Source organism: Rhinopithecus roxellana, chromosome 11 (genome assembly GCF_007565055.1).
Source record: "Rhinopithecus roxellana isolate Shanxi Qingling chromosome 11, ASM756505v1, whole genome shotgun sequence".
Taxonomy (NCBI): Eukaryota; Metazoa; Chordata; class Mammalia; order Primates; family Cercopithecidae; genus Rhinopithecus; species Rhinopithecus roxellana.
In genome coordinates, this window is record NC_044559.1 from 23,738,880 (window position 1) to 23,761,501 (window position 22,622).

General features: G+C 44.3%; 1 protein-coding gene across 5 annotated transcripts in view; it reads left to right on the plus strand.

Annotated features, from left to right (window-relative positions):
- The first annotated feature begins 4,512 nt into the window (after positions 1 to 4,512).
- OGA (O-GlcNAcase) overlaps positions 4,513 to 22,622 on the plus strand; it is a 37,646-nt gene continuing 19,536 nt past the window's right edge. For 3 of the 5 annotated variants that reach the window (XR_004060107.1, XM_030941185.1, XM_030941184.1), the window contains exons 1-7: positions 4,543 to 5,133; positions 9,692 to 9,743; positions 10,478 to 10,575; positions 13,420 to 13,550; positions 15,755 to 15,926; positions 18,109 to 18,207; positions 20,524 to 20,808. Coding sequence is in view for 4 of the 5 variants with exons in the window: in XM_030941185.1 (XP_030797045.1) it covers positions 4,935 to 5,133; positions 9,692 to 9,743; positions 10,478 to 10,575; positions 13,420 to 13,550; positions 15,755 to 15,926; positions 18,109 to 18,207; positions 20,524 to 20,808 (1,036 nt within the window). In the remaining variant the exon portion in view is untranslated. Of the gene's footprint in view, positions 5,134 to 9,691; positions 9,744 to 10,477; positions 10,576 to 13,419; positions 13,551 to 15,754; positions 15,927 to 18,108; positions 18,208 to 20,523; positions 20,809 to 22,622 lie in introns of those variants that run through there. The other 2 variants (XM_010356139.2, XM_030941183.1) reach the window with 2 other exon arrangements.

The following is a 22,622-nucleotide window of genomic DNA, read 5'->3' on the forward strand; positions in this document are numbered from 1 at the left end:
CAAACTCCCGGGCTCCAGTGATCCTCCCACCTCAGCCTCCAGAGTAACTAGGACTACAAGTGTGTGCCACCCACACCCCACTAATGTTTTAATTTTTTGTAGAGATGGGGTCTTACTATGTTGCCCAGGCTGCTCTTTAACTCCTGGGCTCAAGTGATCCTCCTCTAGTCTCAGCTTCCCAAAGTGCTGAGATTACAGGAATGAGCCACCATGCCTAGTCCAATTGCCTATTTGATATATTAATGTGGATCTGTAATGGTTAAACTTAACATGTTCAAAATGGAGCTTAGATTCATGCCTTTCCAGTCTTTCCCATCTCAGTAAATGATACCAACATCCATCTAGTTGCTCAGGTCAAAATTTAGAAGTCTTCATTTCTTCCTCTCCTTCATTCTCCCTCCACCCCCATTTAATCAATCACCAATTCTACCACCAAAGGTACACCACCTCTCTCTGTCTCTGATGCTGTTTCCTAGCCCAAGCCACTATCACTACTCACCTAAATTACTCCTTCCTATTTGTCCATCTGAAGTAGCTCCTTGATGCAGTTGGTAGGTTTCTTCCCTTCATAGCCCTTACCACAAACTGTGAGTTCCTATGTGTGTACTGAATTTGTTATTGTCTGGTTCTCCAAACAGAATGTAAAATCTGTGAGGGCAGGGTCCTCTCTCATTCATTCCACAAATATTCATCATAGGTCTACTAAGCACTGTTTACTGTTGTAGGTGTTGCGGTGGGTGGGGAGAGGTGTGGTATGGTGAGAAAGTGTATAGCAGTTATGTGGTAAGAACTACTCTTCAAATTTGAGGGACACAGAAATGGGGCCAACCTTCCCTATGAGACTGGACTGTGGAAAGTAGGAGAAATCGTGGCTACTGACTTGTTGGCGGTCGCCATGGGATGAGATGTAACGCAAAGAGGAAAATGTCAAGAGACTAAGGACGTCAGCCAGAATGACAGCCCCCAAATCTCCTGTCAACCTATAAGGAAGAAGCTGAGGCAAAATGAATACAAGTAGAGAGTTTATTATAAGCTTGAGGATTGCAACCCAGGAGCATAGATTCAAGTTGCCCTAAATAGACACTCTGATTAGTAGCAGTTACAAGTGGATTTTTATAGGAAAAGAAGAGGCAGTTCCTGAGTTATTTACCAAGAATTTACATTAAAATAACATAAGCTATTGATTGACTATATATTGTTAAACTATAGGGTATGTGTTAGAATGTCCAGTACAACATTATTAGGTTAATTTATAGCTACTTGTGGCAACAGCAAGCAATGTCGAGATGATTACCTAGCTCAAAAGAGGGAGGCGTAGGATGTGATACTGTCATTTTATTCTTTTTTTTTTTTTTTTTTTTTTTTGAGACCGAGTCTCACTCTGTTGCCCTGGCTGGAGGGCAGTGGCGCAGCACAATCTTGACTCACTGCAACCTCTGCCTCCCAGGTTCAAGTGATTGTACTGCCTCAGCCTCCCAAATCGTTGGGATTACAGGCATGCACTACCACGCCCAGCTATTGTTTGTAGTTTTAGTAGAGATGAGGTTTCAACATGATGGCCAGGCTATTCTTGAACTCCTGACTTTCTGTCTGCCTTGGCCTCCCAAAGTGCTGGGATTGCAGGCGTGAGCCACTGAGCCTGGCTGATTCTGTCATTGTAATGCCTCGCTGGGCCTATTTATTTTTAATTTTTAAAGATTTATTTATAGGGCGGGCGCAGTGGCTCAAACCTGTAATCCCAGCACTTTGGGAGGCCGAGACAGGCGGATCACGAGGTCAGGAGATCGAGACCATCCTGGCTAACATGGTGAAACCCCGTGTCTACTAAAAAAAAAAATACAAAAACTAGCCGGGCGAGGTGGCGGGCACGTGTAGTACCAGCTACTCGAGAGGCTGAGGCAGGAGAATGGTGTAAACCCGGGAGGCAGAGCTTGCAGTGAGCTGAGATCCAGCCACTGCACTCCAGCCTGGGCAACAGAGCAAGACTCCGTCTCAAAAAAAAAAAAAAAGATTTATTTATTTTTTAATTTATTAATTTTTTTTTTTTTTTTTTTTTTTTTTTTTTAGAGGCAGGGTCTTGTTCTGTGGCTCAGGCTGGAGTGCAGTGGTGAGATCCTAGCACTACAAGTGCACATCACTATGCCTGGCTTTTTTTTTTTTTTTTGAGATGGAGTTTAGCTTTTGTTGCCCAGGTTGGAGTGCAATGGCACTATCTCGGCTCACAGCATCCCTGGTTCAAGTGATTCTCCTGCCAGGCATCTGCTACCATGTCCAGCTAATTTTGTATTTTTAGTAGAAACGGGGTTTCTTCATGTTGGTCAGGCTGGTCTTGAACACCTGACCTCAAGTGATCCATCTGCCTCGGCTTCCCAAAGTGCTGGGATTACAGGCGTGAGCCACCACGCCCGCTGTATTTTTATATTTTTATAGAGACTGTGTCTGGCAATATTGCCCAGGCTGGTTGCAAACACCAACACTGTGCCCAGCCATCTGGGCCTGATAATTTAAGAGGACTCACATTCCTCAGATAAAACTTCTTTTCTGCCAGGTGAGGTGGCACATGTCTGTAATCCCAGCACTTTGGGAGGCTGAGACTGGAGGATCACCTGAGCCCAGGAGTTCGAGACCAGCTCAGGCAAGATGTTGAGAGCCCTGTCTCTACAAAAAATGAACAAATTAAATGAGTGTGGTGTCGGGCACTCACCTATAGTCCCAGCTACTCGGGATGGCTGAGGCAGGAAGATGCCTTGAGAACCCAGGAATTCAATACTTAAGCTATGATTGCACGAGCCTGGGTGGCAAAAGTGAGACCTCTTTTCTTAGAAAAAAAAAAAGTTGTGTTCTCAACCCCAACGGACCACAATATCCAGTGAAGCTGCTGTGGCCCCTAACTCTCAGCACAGGAGGTCCCTTAAGAAAATGCTTGGCCTGGCCGGGCGCGGTGGCTCAAGCCTGTAATCCCAGCACTTTGGGAAGCCGAGACGGGCGGATCACGAGGTCAGGAGATCGAGACCATCCTGGCTAACATGGTGAAACCCTGTCTCTACTAAAAATACAAAAAACTAGCCGGGCGACGTGGCGGGCACCTATAGTCCCAGCTACTCGGGAGGCTGAGGCAGGAGAATGGCGTGAACTCGGGAGGCGGAGCTTGCAGTGAGCTGAGATCCGGCCACTGCACTCCAGCCTGGGTGGCAGAGCGAAACTCCGTCTCAAAAAAAAAAAAAAAAAAAAAAAAAAAAAAAAATGCTTGGCCGGGCGCGGTGACTCACGCCTGAAATCCTGGGGGACAGTGAAACTCCATCTGAAAAAACAAACAAAAAACGCTTCCTCCTAACCCCCATCTCAACAATCCAAGACTGAAAAGAAGAGGGACCATGAAAGTCCCTGAAACTACAAGTTGGGCTATGGCTAGAGGAGGTAAATATCAGACTTAAGTGTAAGATGGACATTACTAAGTCTTAATCATCATTTCATGTTCATACCTCACAGGCTGAGACAGATTTCTCAAGCAACATAAACGTAAAGTGCATTAGGATAGGACTACAAGAGAGCTCTGAGAACATACAACGAGGAGACCCAAACCCATCTAGGGCTCAGGGAAGGCTTCCCAAGGAAGCGATGCCCATGCTGAGGCCCAAGGGATCTCATGCCCCACTGCACACACCGCGCGCTCCCCATTCCCAAACGAGGCAGGCTTTTCATGCCTCCCTACCTTTGGACTCTGTTGTTCGTTCCACTTTCCTGGAGTACTGTCTTCCCTCCCCTGCTCAGTAAAGCTAACTTCACATCCTTTATAATCCAGCTGAAAAGTGAAGCCATGCCCACGGCCTTTCCCCAAAGGAGGAGTGAGTATCACCTGTTCTGAGCTCCGAAGTTCTTGGGGACACCTTGTGGGAACTGCGTGTGTGGTGGCTTGTCTCCACCACCGTACTGTGAGCTCATAGTGTTCCTAGAGCCCAGCACCAGGCAAGCTCTATAGATGTCTACTGAATGAAGGAATGAACGAATGATTTCATTTTAAATGGGATTAGGCGAAAATGATTCAAGGCAGAGGGGTGAGCTGAGCTCCTTCGAATGGTGTCTTTACCGAACCAAGCCTGGGTCAGGCAGATGTAATGAGCCCACCTATTACAAGAATCTCCATAGAAACTAGGTCAGTTCTTTACTATCTCTTTAAGAACGAGAGGCCGCGGTTCCGCGCCTGCGCACTGAGAGAGTAAACACCTCTCCTTTTCACCTTCCCCCCTTCTCCCTATTGCCCCAACCTGCCGCAGCCTCCTCCCATACTCCCCTCCTTCGGGCGGGGTAATGGTCCGTCCCAGGGTGTCAGGCTTGTTCCGGAGGGTGGCAAGCAGGAATGGTACATTCCACTGCCTTCATTACCTTCTGCTTTTCGCGTCTCCTCTGTTCTATTTCCCCCTACCTAGAGGAGCTTAATAGGCTAGCCCCAAAAAAGGCGGGGGAGCCGGGCGGAGGGGACCGGTCTGAGCCGGTCTGCAGCGCAAGCGCAGTGCGGATAAACAGGAAGCGGGCGGTGGAGGCAGCAGCAGAGAAGAGCTCGGGGCTTCGGGGGGGAAACAGCGGAAGAACTAAGATCAACGGGAGGGCAGCAGAGGCTGAGAACGAGGACAGGACCCTTGGCCGTCTTCTTCCAGGGAACAAGAGGTCACAGCCTCGCTCTCCGCTTAGGCTTCTGGCGCCCCAGCTTAAAGCTGAGGCTGCGGCTGACAAAGGGCTCGCGCCGGTGCCGCCGCCCTTTTCATCCGGGCATTCGGGTCCCTGCGGAGAGGGAGGGGGAAGGGCAGAGGGGGAGGGGAAGGAGCCGGAGGGGCGCACACTTGGAGCTGAAGCCCTCTCCAGGGCTCCGGGCCTGTGGCCCAACGGACGGAGGCCGAGGAGGACCCGCAGAGGTGGCGGCGGCCGGGGGCAGGAGGATGGTGCAGAAGGATAGCCAAGCGACGCTGGAGGAGCGGGAGAGCGAGCTCAGCTCCAACCCTGCCGCCTCTGCGGGGGCATCGCTGGAGCCACCGGCAGCTCCGGCACCCGGAGAAGACAACCCCGCCGGGGCTGGGGGAGCGGCGGTGGCCGGGGCTGCAGGAGGGGCTCGGCGGTTCCTGTGTGGCGTGGTGGAAGGTAAGCGCCCTCCCCGCCCCACCTTGGCACTGATACGTTCTGTCTTCGGGAGGAGGGTGGTGGCGGGGCTTTTGGAGGCTGTAGAAGTCTGGAAAGCCTTTGGGTTTGAAATGTGGCCTTGCTAAAGCGAGGGGGAGAGACGAGATGTTGGGCCGAATCTCCTCGCACGTCCTTAGACGGCGTCGAATTCCCCCTTGGCCACTCACAAGCCTGACCCCACCCGTCTTGGGCTTGGAGCCAAGTCAGCTCCTAAGGAGGCGGTGTTTAGGAGCCTGGTGCTCTGTTAGCCTCTGAGTTCTACTTCTTTGTACCTTGGGATCTTATTCTCTAGGGTTGTCTGCGTTCCATTGAAAAAATGTGTATAGTTCCTCTGTCACCACTTTTGTGGAAAATCGATCCACATTGACGTGCTTGTACTTCTGGAGTGAAGAGAAGCACGGTTGGCCTATAGTATTTCAGGGTCCACTTTGCTTAGAATATTTTTGTTGCTTCCCTCTACCCCCGCAAAGATTCATTTGCAACTTAGAAAATTACCCTCTTTCCCAGCTACTGTACTTTGCTGTCGAAGGATGGAGCTTTGGCTTTAATCACAGATTCTCAAAGTATCTGAGATGCATAATTTGAATTTAGTGACCGCAGAAGTGGCGTTAAAAATGCCCTTCTCGCCTTTTTCCCCATTTACAGTCGAAAAGAATGATGGACTTTTTTGGTAGTGAGGGAAAATTACCAGATGCTTGTTTTCACAGTTTCTGGATAAGAATGGACAGATAGTCCACCTTGCAGCTCTATAGAGGCACGAATAGGTTACATTATTGCTCTTTCCGCAATTACAGCGTATATCTGAGTTTTCTGAAGTATTTTGGCCGACTCAGAGTTTCCTAGATGTTTGTTTTATATTTCTCGTGTGTAATGGCGTGGAGAAGGGTAAAAAAAAAAAATTTAAAAACCAAAAAGGTATGGAAAAAGGATTGCTCTCGAGGTTGAGAACATCAGCTTTTCTATTTTTTTTTCACCTTATAAATTAGAGTATTTTGTGAAAAATGGGTGGTGGTTGTGGTACAGACCATAACAGGCTACTTTGCTGCTACAGTAAGGCGTGAAAGAGTTCAGCGAAGTTAACTGTCTTGCAGAATTTGGGGGACTACAGAATCGAAAACTGCTATATAGCAGTTTTTTTACTATATAGTGTTCATCAAAATGGACTACTATATAGTGTTCATCAAAAATGATTGCATTGTGTGACTTATATCGATGTATTTATTGGCTTGAGTGCAGGGAGATTTTAGAAAAAGAATCTGGTTTTTGTTATCAAAGATCTTGGGGTGGGGATGAGAGATTGCTGAGAAATTTCGGAACTAGACTGGAATGAGTCTAAGGAAACTTGCCAGCCCATTATACCTTCAGTAATAAAAGGAGAAAACTCATTTGGCTTAAATTGGTTTGTTTAGAATAGCATTAAAAGGCGATTCTTCCTATTTAAAGAACAGAGTTGTCTGCCATTCTGTCGTTTATTCTTCCTCCCTCCCGTGCCCTTGTATATTTTCTTAGTGACTGAACACCTGAGCCAGCACTGATTTTTTTTGTGTTTTGTTGTTTTTGGTCTTTGTGGGGGAGGAGACAGAGTCTCGCTCTGTCGCCCAGGCTGGAGTGCAGTGGCGTGATCTCGGCTCACTGCAACCTCCGCCTTCCGGGTTCAAGCAATTCTCCCTCAGCCTCCCAAGTAGCTGGGACTACAGACGCAGGCCCGGCTAATTTTTTGTATTTTAGTCGAAACAGGGGTTTCACCGTGTTGCCCAGGCTGGTCCCCACCTCCGGAGCTCAGGCAGTCCGCCCGCCTCGGTCTCCCAAAGTGCTAAGATTACAGGCATGAACTACCTCGCCTGGCTTTCTTTTTTTTTTTTTTTTAGTTTTTGATACCTCTTGGTTGGCACCAGCCCTAAAATGAATGAGCATAGAAATACTATAGTTGCTGCTAGGATTTCTTTCTTGTTTTCTTTCCATCACAAAACTTTCTTGGTTTTTAACTCATACATTAACAGCATTGCTTCCTCTTTGTGTTGCCAGTCAACCGAAACCATGAACCTGACTCTCAAAATAGCCAAGGTAGGGTTTCTAAAGATTAAAACGTTGAAGCTAGACATTTGGAAAGTCTTTTTTTATATTGGAGCAACTCTGAAAGGATGTTTGATGCCTACTCCTTAAGAAAAAAATGACAATGCCAAGTGCCGTAGGGATGCTAAAGACTTGTATAGGTCTGCCTAATCAAGAATATTTTATATTGGCCTGGTGCGGTAGCTCACGCCTGTAATCCCAGCACTTTGGGAGGCCGAGGCGGGCGGATCACGAGGTCAGGAGATCCAGACTAGCCTGGCCAACATGGCGAAACCCCGTCTCTACTAAAAATAGAAAAAATTAGCTGGGCATGGTTGTGGGCGCCTGTTATCCCAGCTACTCGGGGGGCAGAGACAGGAGAATCACTTGAACCCGGGAGTTGGAGGCGTAGGTTGTATTGAACAGAGATCGTGCCACTGCACTCCAGCCTGGGCGACAGAGCGGGATTCTGCCTCAAAAAAAAAAAAAAATGTTATATCACTTGTGAGAGGGTAACATTAGATTGTCCGAATGAAAGTGCTACAGTTTTATGCATTGGTATGTAATGAATTTTAATTTGGTCTGTCATTGTCCTTTTTGTGGTGCAGTGGAGTCATTCTGCGTAGAGGCTGGAGCTAAAATACATTGGAGAAATTTCTGTTCTAGACTAGTCTCTTATATAGACTGTGTGGGTTTATGTAGAACATTTTGTGTTCAGAATGCTTTTATTAATCTTGTTCATGGTACTCTTGAGAGGCTGTCCTTATCTCTTACTGATGATTAGATTGAGACAGGTGGAAAGGAAAGGTTAGACAAGATGTAAAGTGTGTGATTTGAGCTGTGATAAGCACACTAGGGAGTTCTAGATACGAGTTTGTTGCTTATTCAACAATTTAGGTCATCAGTCTGCAAGTTTGTTTTCTGCAGTTTGCATAACTAATATTTTGTCCTCTTATAGGATACTCTGGGGCAAGTCACATTCTTGAGTTTTCTTTGTTTATTCTTTTCATTTAGGACCAGAAGAAACATTCTTGAATTTTTATTTATTCAGACCTTTGCTCTGTAATTAAGATTGCGTGAGAGTTTGTTGTTTGGGCCAGTTAGGCTGTTGAATTTCTTGGGAATGTGGTTTCAGGCATTTTTTGGTCACTTTGATTATATCATTGTATCGGGAACTTTTTTTGAGAGAGAGTGTTTTGCTCTGTCACCCAGGTTGGAATGCAATGGCGCGGATCTTGGCTCACCGCAACCTCTGCCTCCTGGGTTCAAGTGATTCTCCTGCCCTAGCCTCCCAAGTAGTTGGAATTTCAGTCCTGGCCAGGAACTTTTTTTTTTTTTTTTTGAAAAAAGGAGCACGATCATAAAATTAAGTTTCTGATTTTTTTTTTTTTTTTTTTTGAGACAGAGTCTTGCTCCGTCTCCCAGTCTGGAGTATGGTGACTGGATCTCGGCTCACTGCAAGCTCCGCCTCCCGGGTTTACACCTCAGCCTCCCTAGTAGCTGGGACTACAGGTGCCCGCCACCTCCTCGGCTTGTTTTTTGTATTTTTTAGTAGAAACGGGGTTTCACCGTGTTAGCCAGGATGGTCTCGATCTCCTGACCTTGTGATCCGCCCACCTCGGCCTCCCAAAGTGCTGGGATTACGGGCCTGAGCCACCAGGCCTGGCTCTCTGATTTTTTTAACTGCTTTACATGTTGATCTCCCCTCACCCTTTTTTTTTTCCTTTTTTTTTTTTTGTTGTTGTTGTTTGAGATGGAGTCTTACTCAGTTGCCCAGGCTGGAGTGCAGTGGCGCAGTTTCGGCTCACTGCAGCCTCCGCCTCCCAGGTTCAGGTGATTGTTGTTTCTCAGCCTCCCAAATAGCTGGGATTACAGGCATTTGCCACCATACTGGGCTAATTTTTGTGTTTTTAGTAGAGACGGGATTTCACCGTGTTGGCCAGGGTGAGTCTGGAACTCCTGACCTCAAGTGATCTACCTGACTCAGCCTCCCGAAGTTCTGGGATTACAGGCATGGGCCACCTCACCTGGCCTCCCCTCACCCTTTCTAAAGCAGTTTTAATCCTTCTAGGAAGTAATTGTTACTGTTGGCAGCTTGTATTACATTGCTGCCCTTCACCATTGTAAGATTGAGATCTCTTACAAAATTGGATTTACATATATTTGGACTTTATCAACAGTGAAAAGAAATGATAGATGTTTGTTTTAAAATAACTGTCACCTAAGTAACTAATGTCATAGTAGAAAAAAATAAGAAAATGTACCTAAGCAAAAATGGAATAAAAGTCACCTTTTAATGTCACCACCCAAAGATAAAGGAACCTTAGTATTTTATTAAATATCATTCTGATTTGGTGTATTTTATGTTTTTTGCAAAATAGGCTTGTATTGTATGTTTTTAACTTTTCTCAATAAAGCTTACCACATTTTAAAACTGAATATAATTTCATTCTTTCTTTCAATCTAGGATTTTACGGAAGACCTTGGGTTATGGAACAGAGAAAGGAACTCTTTAGAAGGTAGATTTTTATTTTATGAAGGAGAGAGAACCTTAAACTCCTAACATTTTCTTTCGTTTGAAGAAATACTAACAGTGAATAGCCCAGGTGCATTTTGATAGTTTGTCAATTACAGAAGTTATTTTACCTTGGTCCCTTATTTCCTCACCTAGGCCTTTGGTTTTCAGACTTTTCCTGGGGAGCTGAATAGGTTTTGGGCTTCACCTTACCCAGAGCTGTTATGTTTTTTAAGACTGTTTTATATGTTGGCATACATTGTAATACTTACTTTTTTTTTTTTTTTTTTTGAGACTGAGTCTCACTCTTTCGCCCAGACTGGAGTGCAGTGGCGCTATTGCGGTTCACTGCAAGCTCCGCTCCCGGGTTCACGCCATTCGCCTGCCTCAGCCTCCCGAGTAGCTGGGACTACAGGTGCCGGCCAGCACATCTGGCTACTTTTTTGTATTTTTAGTAGAGATGGGGTTTCACCGTGTTAGCCAGGATGGTCTCGATCTCCTGACCTCGTGATCCACCCGCCTCGGCCTCCCAAAGTGCTGGGATTACAGGCGTGAGCCACCGCGTCCGGCCTGTAATACTTCATTTTTAAAATTCCACTGATTACAAAAAGGTTAAAAGCTACTGTCATAGAATATTAGCTTAGTATGAGATGGATATGCTCCAAGAAGAGGGAAATGGAGATTGACAGCCTATAAACGTTGCCTGTTTATACATATGTAATTTTCTTTCTCCTTAAGGCTCCAGAAATGGGAATTAAATACATACTTGTATGCCCCAAAAGATGACTACAAACATAGGATGTTTTGGCGAGAGATGTATTCAGTGGAGGAAGCTGGTAATCTTTTTCTTTTTAATCCATAAATTCAGAATCTGTGAAGAAAAGTTATATTTTAAATGTAGTTGTACAAGAATTTTATGACATTTTATTTTTATTTTGTAGGTAGTTTCCTTTTCTTCTATCTGGTAACTATTCAGTTAGCTGAGATTGAAAGAGTGCTCTGCGCTAGCAAGGTCATGACCATATGTGTGATGTCATGGGCGTGCTAGGCTGACTCCACCTATTCTGTGGTCATAGATTGTGCTGCTTACTTCTGCCAGTAGAATAAACAGGGGGCCACTGGGCAAAGAAGTGCTGGAGCTGGGCTAGGCCCAGGGCAAGGCAAGTGAGGCACGTACCTTGGGTGCAAATTTTAAGGGACCCCCAAAAAAGTAATCAAGATAAATAATAATTTATGCAATATTTTTTAAAAACAAAATTAATGCAGAAATTTATGATGGAAACAATGCTAAAATTTTAGGTAAAGATAGGATCAGCACTAGTGATTGTTCCTTTTGCTTCAGGCTCTAGTATGGCTTGGCCTTGTCAACAACTACTGATCCTTACCCTAGTCCAGGAAAGTGGGAAGCTATTAATAGGCTGTCTTTGGGTTTTTTTGTTTTTATTTGTTTTTCTTTTTTGAGACAGAATCTTGCTCTGTACCCCAGGCTGGCATGCAGTGGTGTGGTCTCGGCTAACTGCAACCTCCGCCTCCCGAGTTCAAGAAATTCTGCTGTCTCAGCTTCCCCAGTAGCTGGAATTACAGGCGCCTGCTGCCATGCCCAGCCGGTTTTTGTATTTTTAGTAGAAATGGGGGTTCATCATGTTGGCCAGGGTGGTCTTGAACTCCTGACCTCAAGTGATCGGCCTGCCTCAGCCTCCCAAAGTGCTGAAATTACAGGCTTGAGCCCCCTTGCCCGGCCGGCCTGCTATGGGTATACTTACGTTGAGTTGGTTACATAAAATTGCTGAAAAGTTAGTAGTATAGCATTGAACCACCTGAGTAAATTAGAGAGGTGCTTTTCTTTGGGAACTTGTGAATGGTGGAACATTTTTGTACTTGAAATTAAATAGTATACACGTATAGCTAACAAGATATTTGGTTACAGAGCCCAGCCAAAGCACAGAAGGCTGAAAGTTTTCTTGAATTACGAAGAAGCAATTACAACTTATCCCGTCTCCATCTAGTGTTGTGGTTTACTACTCTATTTAAGTGTGCCTTCAACTTAATTGCTTTCTGGTGGTGCTGGTAATGAAACTTAATGTGATCAATAATTAAAATAGAGTGAAAATGACTATCTTGAGATACTGCTGAAAATTATTCAAAAATATGTCCTATGGTATATAGTAGTAGTATGTAAGTTGATTTAGGAAAATTGTCAGTTGATAATTTTAAAAGCTTAAAATCTATAATTAACGTTTTTCTCATAGATAGAAACAGATCAAGATTGTGAAGGCCATGACATACTCCTGGTTCTTTTTCTTTTTCTTTTTTTGGAGACAGCCTTTGTCACTTTGTTACCCAGGCTGGAGTTCAGTGCCTTACTGCAATTTTGATCTCTTGGGCTCAAGCAATCCTGCCGCCTCAGCCCCCCAAGTAGCTGGGACTCCAGGTGCAGATCACCATGCCCAGCTAATTTTTGTATATTTTGTAGAGAGAGGGGTTTGCCATGCTGCCTGTGCTGGTCTCAAACTTCTGAACTCAAGCAATTAACTTGCCGTGGCCTCTCAAAGTGCTGGGATTACAGGCATGATTCTGTTGGTTTTTTTGTTTGTTTTGTTTTGTTTTTTTGAGATGGAGTCTTGTTCTGTCGTCCAGGCTGGAGTGCAGTGGTACGATCTTGGTTCACTGCAACTTCTGCCTCCAGGGTTCAAGCAATTCTCCTGCCTCAGCCTCCCTAGCAGCTGGGATTACAAGTATGCGCCACTACGCCTGGCTAATTTTTGTATTTTTAGTAGAGATGGGGTTTTACAATGTTGGCCAGGCTGGTCTCGAACTCCTCACCTCTGGTAATCCTCCTGCCTGGCCTCCCAAAGTCCTGGGGTTACAGGCATGAGCCATTGGGCCTGCCTACCCTGATTCTTAAGAAAGCATTTTCTTTTTTCATATTATAAAGTAGTTATGTGTAGGTTTATTTAGTTAGGAATTCCAGTTGTTCAGAGACGGCAAAAAAAAAAGCAAGATCCAGTACCGTGGCTCATGCCTGCAATCCTAACACTATGAGAGGCTGAGGCAGGTGGATCACTTGAGGCCAGGGGTTCGAGCCCAGCCTGGGTGATATGACAAAACCCCATCTCTATTAAAAGTTCAAAAATTAGCTGTAATGCCTGTAATCCCAGCTACTCAGGAGGCAGAAGTTGCAGTGAGCCAGGATCGTACCACTGTACTCCAGCCTTGGGCAACAGAGCAAGACTCTCAAAATAAAAAAGCAGCAGCTGCATTTTATGCCTTTCAAATGCTTCAGGAAGTAGAAATGGCTTAAGTTCAGTAAGAGAATTGACAGTTAATTCAGTGTTTTTGAGAAATGGCAGTGAAAGGGAGGAGAATGTTTATTGATTTTAGCCTGTTTCCCCAAAGGGATAAGAAACTATTTGGAAGTGAAAAAGAAGGGCCTCTTATTTTCTGTTGGTTCAGATTTCAAAGGTGTGAAAACTGTTCTTCTTTCCTTACTGTGACATTAAATCACTTCAGGCTTGTACCATTTTGTATGGCCTGTTGTTAAGTTGGACATGACAATTTGTAAAATGTAAGGATCTTTTCCTTTTTTTGTAAGTTAGAAATAACCTCCTCAGTTAAACCTTCAGTGAAAGTTCTTTTAGTTTTCTGTTCTGCTTTCTGAAAACATGGACTCTGTTCTTTAGAGCAACTTATGACTCTCATCTCTGCTGCAAGAGAATATGAGATAGAGTTCATCTATGCGATCTCACCTGGATTGGATATCACTTTTTCTAACCCCAAGGAAGTATCCACATTGAAACGTAAATTGGACCAGGTAACTCCTTACTTTTTTTTCATTTTTCCTGACTCTGTACTTGAAACTAAAAGTTTGCTCAATTGCTTTTATGATGTTAAAAAGAAATCAAATTCATATTTCTTTCTTTTTTTGTTTGTTTTGTTTTTTGAGACAGAGTCTCGCTCTGTTGCCCAGGCTGGAGTGCAGTGGCACGATCTTGGCTCACTGCAACCTCCTCTGCCTCCTGGGTTCAAGTGATTCTCCTGCCTCAGCTTCCCAAGTAGCTAGGACTATAAGTGCGTGCCATCATGCCCGGTTAATTTTTGTATTTTTAGTAGAGACGAGGCCTTCACCATGGCGGCCAGGCTAGTCTTGAGCTCCTGACCTCATGATCTTCCCAAAGTGCTGGGAATACAGGTGTGAGTCACCATGCCTGGCCTTGTATTTCTTTGTTTCTATAAGAATTTTTTTACTTTGAATGTGTTTTTTTTTTTGGAGACAGAGTCTTACCCTCTTGCCTGGAGTGCAGTGGCCCAATTTCGGCTCACTGCAACCTCCACCTCCTGAGTTCAAGCGATTCTCGTGCCTCATCCTCCTTAGTAGCTATTACAGGCACACCACCATGCCTGGCTAATTTTTATATTTTTAGTAGAGACAGGGTTTTGCCACGTTGGCCAGGCTGGTCTCGAACTCCTGACTTTAGGTGATCCACCCACCTCAGCCTCCCAAATTGCTGGGATTACAGTCACACTCCGCCACACCCAGCCTTGAATCCTTCTGATAGAGGAATATCTTCCAAATTAAGTAAAAAGAGCTTTACTGGAGGTACTGGTTCTTCTCAAATTTCAGTTTGCATAAGAACTGCCTTAAAAGAATGATTAGAAGTGAAGCTTAAAAGAATGCTGACTACTGGACTTTATTTCCCAAATTGATAAGGTGGGGACCGGGAATCTAGGTGATTGGTGGTCAAGAACCACATTTTGAGAAATTATATATACCCTAGGCTGCTTGGCTTGAATTTAAAACTGAGATTATAGAAACAGGGTTTCACCTATTAGACATTAGTTTTTTCAATTAATGGACAAAGAGATGTCTGGAAATGGCTAATTTCCCAAGATGAGAAGAAAAACAGACTAGGTGAACCTAATTGAGTGTAAAGTTTGCTTAATGTAAAAGCTGCACACTTCCTTTGGTCAAATGTAGGGGGCTTCCATTTGACTGGCTGGAGTGCAGTGGCGCGATCTCAGCTCATTGCATCCTCTGCCTCCTGGGTTCAAGCAATTCTCTGGCCTCAGCCTCCTGAGTAACTGGGATTACAGGCGTGTGCTACCACACCTGGCAAATTTTTTTGTATTTTTAGTAGAGACAGGGTTTCACCATGTTGGCCAGGCTGGTCTCGAACTCCTGACCTCATGATTTGCCAGCCTCGGCCTCCTGAAGTGCTGGGATTACAAGCGTGAGCCACCGCGCCTGGCCCTATTTTCCTGTTTTTTGAGTTTGCTGGTTTTTCTATATACATGTCTTGTTTCTTTAGACAAAGATTTATATGGGTGGCATTAAAATGGTAAAAATTTAAGGCAGTTGAAATTTTCATTAATGAAGCTGTTTTCCTATTTGATAAAATTCTACTGTTCTTTCTGATTCATTCCTGGTTAGGTTTATCTGCAAAGGGATCAGTGTACCTTTTGGGACTGGGACATAGCCTGGCTTTTTCATGTCTTAAGGTTATTCATATTTCTGTATTTTTCTGACTTTGTTGGGTCTTCTACAGTCAGCAGCCCATGAGGTAGCCAAGAGGCTAGGCCACTTTGTAGAAACTTTGTTGGATCATATTGTCATATAAGTTGAGTATCCCTAATTCAGAAATCTGAAATGCTCCAAAATATGAAACTGTTTGAGCTCCATAAAATTCAAAGGAAATGATAATTGGAGCATTTCAGATTTTGGATTTTCAGATTAGGGATGCTGAATATAATATAGATATTCCAAAATCCAAAAACATTTTTGGTCCCAAGCATTTCAGATAAGGAATACTTAACCTGTAGTGCATTGAAACCCAAATGAGAAATGGGTCCCAAAACTCTTTTTGACTTAGAATTTTTTAAATTAAAAATGTAAAAGCAACCTGTCTTTGAACATTCTAGTAAGGAAAATATTGGATATTAAGTATAACTATTAACTCTATACTTTAATGTTTGGAATTCTTAATTTTTTTACTCTTGATTCTTTTTTTCTCCTCCTAGGTTTCCCAGTTTGGGTGCAGGTCATTTGCTTTGCTTTTTGATGATATAGACCATAATATGTGTGCAGCAGACAAAGAGGTATTCAGTTCTTTTGCTCATGCCCAGGTCTCCATCACAAATGAAATCTATCAGTACCTAGGAGAGCCAGAAACTTTCCTCTTCTGTCCCACAGGTATTGTATATAATGGCTTTATATTTAACTAGTTTTCTTAGAATATGTAACTTATAAAGGACCATGGGCCCCATTGTCTCTCCATTTCCCTCCTTCCTTAGTGTATAAAAGTAGGAATTTTTTTTTTAGAAGATATTTTTCAAGATCCTAAATTGGAAAAATTTTAGGAACTAATAAATGACAACTGACTAGACAAAAGATTTCTATGTATTTTTTAGTACTGGAAGTATGTGAACTTTGTCAATATTAAGAGAGGGATAGTATTGAAATGAAAACTGGAGAAAAACCAAGTTACTTTGCTTTTACCTTAGTCACTTCTCATTTCCTCCTACTTGTCCCCTTTTTCTGCCCATGCATATCTGTCCCTTTTTGCACTCCTCCCACTTCCATCTGGGCTCTTATTTCAAGTAGTCAGCATAGAAAACTTAACAGTTTTTCCTCTTTTCCTTTCTTTTTGCCCCTCTGGTTTCTTTCATTGAAAATATTTTAGTCTGTTAGTTGCTTCTCAAAATTCAACTTACGAGAAGTTTTTCCCCAGACTTCCCTGTTCAGGAAGAAGAATTTTAGACTAAATTACTTAACTTTCTTTGTGTGTATTATGAGCCGGGAACCTTATTTTAGTTGAGTACTACATTAGTACCCAAAAGTTTTAAGATTATACTGGGAATTAATTAGCTGCGAGTTACAGTTTAAGTTGCAGTTGAGTACTAATAGCCGTTGGTATATGCCTTTTTAAAAAATGTTTTTTGGCCGGGCGCGGTGGCTCACGCCTGTAATCCCAGCACTTTGGGAGGCCGAGACGGGCGGATCACAAGGTCAGGAGATCGAGACCATGGTTAAACCCCGTCTCTACTAAAAATACAAAAAATTAGCCGGGCGCGGTGGCGGGCGCCTGTAGTCCCAGCTACTCAGGAGGCTGAGGCAGGAGAATGGCGTGAACCCGGGAAGCGGAGCTTGCAGTGAGCCGAGATCGCGCCACTGCACTCCAGCCTGGGCGACAGCGAGACTCCGTCTCAAAAAAAAAAAAAAAAATGTTTTTTACTTTTACTTTTAAATTTGTGTTATTATTTAGAGACCGGCTTATAAAACTGGCTAATTTTTTAATTTTTGGTAGAGACGCCATATTGCCCAGGTTAGTCTCAAACTCCTGGGCTCAAGTGATCCACCCGCTTCAGCCTTCCAAAATGCTGGGGTTGCAGGTGTGAGCCACTGTGCCCAGCTGCCCTTGGCATATTCTTGTATTAGTTCTGTTATGATATTATCAATTCATTCTGTTTGCATTTAATTGTAACTGAGAAAAGTGGGCAATTCAGAATTCTATAGAAAATGCTACAGTTCTTGTTTCTTTAGTAAACTTGTATTTCTAGTAACCGTAGTATCATAAGAATTGATCTGTGCTACTGTTGGAGGAAAAGTATCAGATTTTATCAATTTCTTTTTTTTTTTTTTTTTTTTTTTTGAGGCGGAGTCTCGCTCTGTCGCCCGGACTGGAGTGCAGTGGCCAGATCTCAGCTCACTGCAAGCTCCGCCTCCCGGGTTTACGCCATTCTCCTGCCTCAGCCTCCCGAGTAGCTGGGACTACAGGCGCCCGCCACCTCGCCCGGCTAGTTTTTGTATTTTTAGTAGAGACGGGGTTTCACCGTGTTAGCCAGGATGGTCTCGATCTCCTGACCTCGTGATCCGCCCGTCTTCGGCCTCCCAAAGTGCTGGGATTACAGGCTTGAGCCACCGCGCCCGGCCATCAATTTCTTAAATGAACTGTCCACTTGAATTTAATTCCGTGTAGGAGGCCTTTTATCATTTGGATGAAAAGAATTTAGAATTGGCAGACACTTTTTTCCACATGCAAAAACCCATGATCCTTTTGGGAGGCCGAGGCGGGTGGATTGCCTGAGCTCAAGAGTTTGCAACCAGCCTGGGCAACACGACGAAACCCCGTCTTTACTAAAATACAAAAAAAACTAGCCAGGCGTGGCGGCATGTACCTGTAGTCCCAGCTACTCGGGAGGCTGAGGCAGGAGAATAGCTTGAGCCCGGGAGGCGGAGGTTGCAGTGAGCCGAGATTTCATCACTGCACTTTAGCCTGGGCATCAGAGCGAGACTCCGTCTCAAAGAAAACAAACAAACAAAAAACCCATGAACATTTTGTTCCTGACTTTTTTACTTTTCTCCCTACATTTAGAATATTGTGGCACTTTCTGTTATCCAAATGTGTCTCAGTCTCCATATTTAAGGACTGTGGGTGAAAAGCTTCTACCTGGAATTGAAGTGCTTTGGACAGGTAAGTCTTTTAATTCATACAGTCAAACTTGAATTAACTAGGACTTAGAGAAATTGCTTGTTCTTGTTAATTGAATACCCTTTTTTTTTGAGATGGAGTTTTGTTCTTGTTGCCCAGGCTGCATTGCAGTGGCACAGTCTCACCTCACCGCAACCTCTGCCTCCCGGGTTCAAGCGGTTCTCTTGCCTCAGCCTCCTGAGTAACTGGAATTACAGGCATGTGCCACGACGCCCAGCTAATTTTTGTATTTCTAGTAGAGACGGGGTTTCTCCATGTTAGCCAGGCTGGTCTCAAACTCCTGACCTCAGGTGATCTGCCCACCTCAGCCTCCCAAAGTACTGGGATTACAGGTGTGACCCATTGCACCCGACGCTGAGAACTTGTTAAAATACATTTTCTTTTACAAAGTTTACTTACTCTCTTAATATAAAAAAACATTTATCATGGTTGGGGAACCTGAGGTGGAAGCTCCCAGGAGTTAAAGACCAGCTTAGACAACATAGGGAGACTGTGCAAAAAATAAAAAACTTAGCCAGGTGGGGTGGTGCATGCCTGTAGTCCCAGCTACTTAGGGGGCTAAGGTGGAAGGATCACTTGAGCCCGGGAGGTAGAGTTTGCAGTGAGCTGTGAACATGCCTGAGCAACAGAGTGAGACCCTGTCTCAAAAAAAAAATTCAGTTAATAAATAATAAAGATTTATAGGGAACTGGGCTAAAGGGTATTGATCCCAGCGTTTAAGCAGCGTTTAGGAAACTCTTCTGTTTTATAAAATGAAAAAATAAAGCTCAGTAAAAGGCGTATTGCTTTGTTTTCAAAAGAAAAATCGTGGCTGGGTGCAGTGGTTCATGCCTGTAATCCCAGTGCTATGGGAGGCTTGAATTGAGGTAGGAGGATCGCTTGAGGCCAGGAGTTTAAGATTAGCCTGGGCAACATAGGAAGCCCTTATCTGTACAAAAAATTTTAAAATTACTGTGACATGGTGGGGCACACCTGTAGTCCCAGCTACTTGGGAGGCTGAGGTGAGAGGATTGCTTGAGCTCAGGAGTTCAAGGCTGCATTGAGCTATGATTACTCTATTGCCCTTCAGTCTGGGTAACAGAGGAGACCCTGTCTCAGAAAAAGAAAAGTTGTTATAAAACGTACATGGGGCCGGGCGCAGTGGCTCAAGCCTGTAATCGCAGCACTTTGGGAGGCCGAGACGGGCGGATCACGAGGTCAGGAGATCGAGACCATCCTGGCTAAAACAGTGAAACCCGTCTCTACTAAAAAAAAAAAAAACTAGCCGGGTGAGGTGGCGGGCACCTGTAGTCCCAGCTACTAGGGAGGCTGAGGCAGGAGAATGGCATAAACCCGGGAGGCGGAGCTTGCAGTGAGCTGAGATCTGGCCACTGCACTCCAATCTGGGCGGCAGAGCGAGACTCCGTCTCAAAAAAAAAAGTACATAGAAGGATCTGGGCGCGGTGGCTCATGCCTGTAATCCCAGCACTTTGGGAGGCTGAGGCCGGCAGATCATGAGGTCAGGAGATCGAGACCATCCTGGCTAACACGGTGAAACCCTGACTCTAGTAAAAAATGCAAAAAATTGGCTGGGCGTGGTGGCGGGCGCCTCTAGTCCCAGCTACTCAGGAGGCTGAGGCAGGAGAATGGCATGAACCCAGGAGGTGGAGCTTGCAGTGAGCCGAGATCGCGCCATTGCACTCTAGCCTGGGCAACAGAGTGAGACTCGGTCTCAAAAAAAAAAAAAAAAAAGTACATGTAAGGAAAACACAAAAGTTATATGTCCATTGTATTTTAAAGAACCATGATTCTTTTTAAAAAATATATATATTGGCCAGGCACGGTGGCTCAAGCCTGTAATCCCAGCACTTTGGGAGGCCGAGAGGGGCGGATCACGAGGTCAGGAGATCGAGACCATCCTGGCTAACACGGTGAAACCCCGTCTCTACTAAAAAATACAAAAAACGAGCCGGGCGAGGTGGCGGGCGCCTGTAGTCCCAGCTACTCGGGAGGCTGAGGCCGGAGAATGGCGTAAACCCGGGGGGTGGAGCTTGCAGTGAGCTGAGATCCGGCCACTGCACTCCAGCCTGGGCGACAGAGCGAGACTCCGTCCCCAAAAATATATATATATATATATATATGTATTTAAATTTAAAATAAAAAAATAGGGTCTCACTGTGTTGCCCAGGCTGGTCCGAACTCCTGGGCTCAAATGATCTGCCTACCTCGGCCTCCCAAAGTGCTGGGATTACAGGTATGAGCCAATGCGTCTGGCCAAGAGCCACAATTCTTTTAACAAATGGTTGTCGTTATTTCTAGGTCCCAAAGTTGTTTCTAAAGAAATTCCGGTAGAGTCCATTGAAGAAGTTTCTAAGATTATTAAGAGAGCTCCAGTAATCTGGGATAACATTCATGCTAATGATTATGATCAGAAGAGACTGTTTCTGGGCCCGTACAAAGGAAGATCCACAGAACTCATCCCACGGTTAAAAGGAGTCCTGACTAATCCAAATTGTGAATTTGAAGCCAACTACGTTGCTATCCACACCCTTGCCACCTGGTACAAATCAAACATGAACGGAGTGAGAAAAGATGTAGTGATGAGTAAGTAGCCTGTACTTGATCCTTCACCTTGGGAGGAGAGCTGGGGTTAACTAGAGCCAGTGGAAAGTATGCTTTCCTTTGTCATCACAACTGAAGCAGTTTTATTTATTTTTTTAAAAAATTATTTTGTTTTACTAAGAAGGAAACAAAACTAAGTGGTTTTATTATGGTATGTTGTTTCATTCTGTTGATGAAGATGTATATGATACAAGAAAGGTTGAGTGTCTTTGGACAAGTCACTTAACCTCTTGGCCTCAGTTGTTTGTTTTTTTTTTTTAGTATGATTCAGAAGCAGCGTGGTGGCTCGCCAATAAGCTCAGGAACTGCGCTCCAGCCTGGACAACAGATGAAGACCCTATCAAATAAATAAAAATAGAATAGGATTCAGTCTTTGAAGTCTGAGTACTAGAGGAGACAGTCTTTAAGTGTTTCCATTATCTCTAGAATCATTCCGATAAAATGTATTTTCAGGCAGTTTTATTGAAAAGCATATTTTAGATGACTGGATACTCTGAATCTGAGTCACTTAGATCATTTAGATTCAGCTTACATTTATCATTTATGGAACATACTCTTTTTTATGAGACAGAGTTTTGCTCCATTGACCAGGCTAGAGTAGAGTGCAGTGGCACAATCTCAGCTCACCGCAAACTCTGCTTCCCAGGTTCAAGCGATTCTCCAGCCTCAGCCTCCCAAGTAGCTGGGATTACAGGCACACCCGGCTTATTTTTGCTTTTTTTTTTTTTAAAGTAGAGACAGGGTTTCATCATATTGGCCAGACTGGTCTGGAACTCCTGATCTCAGGTGATCCATCCGCCTAGGCCTCCCAGAGTGCTAGGATTACAGGCATGAGCCACCCTGCCTGGCCGAATGGAATATAGTCTTATTTTAGACATTGGCTTACTAATTTTTAATTTATGAAAAATCTCTAATAGAGTTCTCAGTAAAGTGTTTGATAATTGTTTATTTACATTTAAATAATCTATCGTGGCAGATGTGTGTTTATGGGCACTGAGGTGGCAAAGAATAAAGTAGTTCCTACTTTTTTTTTTTCTTTTTGAGATGGAGTCTTGCTCTTGTTGCCCAGGCTGTAGTGCAGTGGTATGATCTTGGCTCACTGCAACCTCCGCCTCCCAGGTTCAAGCGATTCTCCTGCCTCAGCCTTCCGAGTAGATGGGATTACAGGCATGCGCCACCATGCCTGGCTGATCTTGTATTTTTAGTAGAGACAGGGTTTCTCCATGTTGGTCCAGCTGGTCTTGAACTGCCGACCTTGGGTGATCCACCCGCCTCAGCCTCCCAAAGGGCTGGGATTACAGGCGTGAGCCACTGCACCTGGCCATTCCTACTTTTGAGAAACAGTCTAGTGTTGGGTAAGGCTTATAGACAATAGTATGATAGTGTGATAAGTGTTGTAATAGTTTAATTTATAAAATGCTGTGTAAACACAGGGGAGAGAGTGATTATTTTTGCTAAGAGATTTCACAGACTTTTAAGCTGGATCAAAGTATGAGGAGAGTTTGCTGGGTATTAAAGGTTTGTGGGCTGGAGGTGAAAAACACTGAACACTGAAAATTTTTTTTTTTTCTTTGAGACAGACTCTTGCCGAGGCTGAAGTGCAGTGGCGCAATCTTGGCTCATTGCAACCTCCGCCTCCCTGGTTCAAGTGATTTTCCTGCTTCAGCCTCCTGAGTAGCTGGGATTACCGGTGCACGCCACCCCACCCGGCTAATTTTTATAGTTTTCATGGAGACGGGGTTTCACCATGTTGGTCAGGCTGGTCTCGAACTCCTGACCTGGTGATCTGCTTGCCT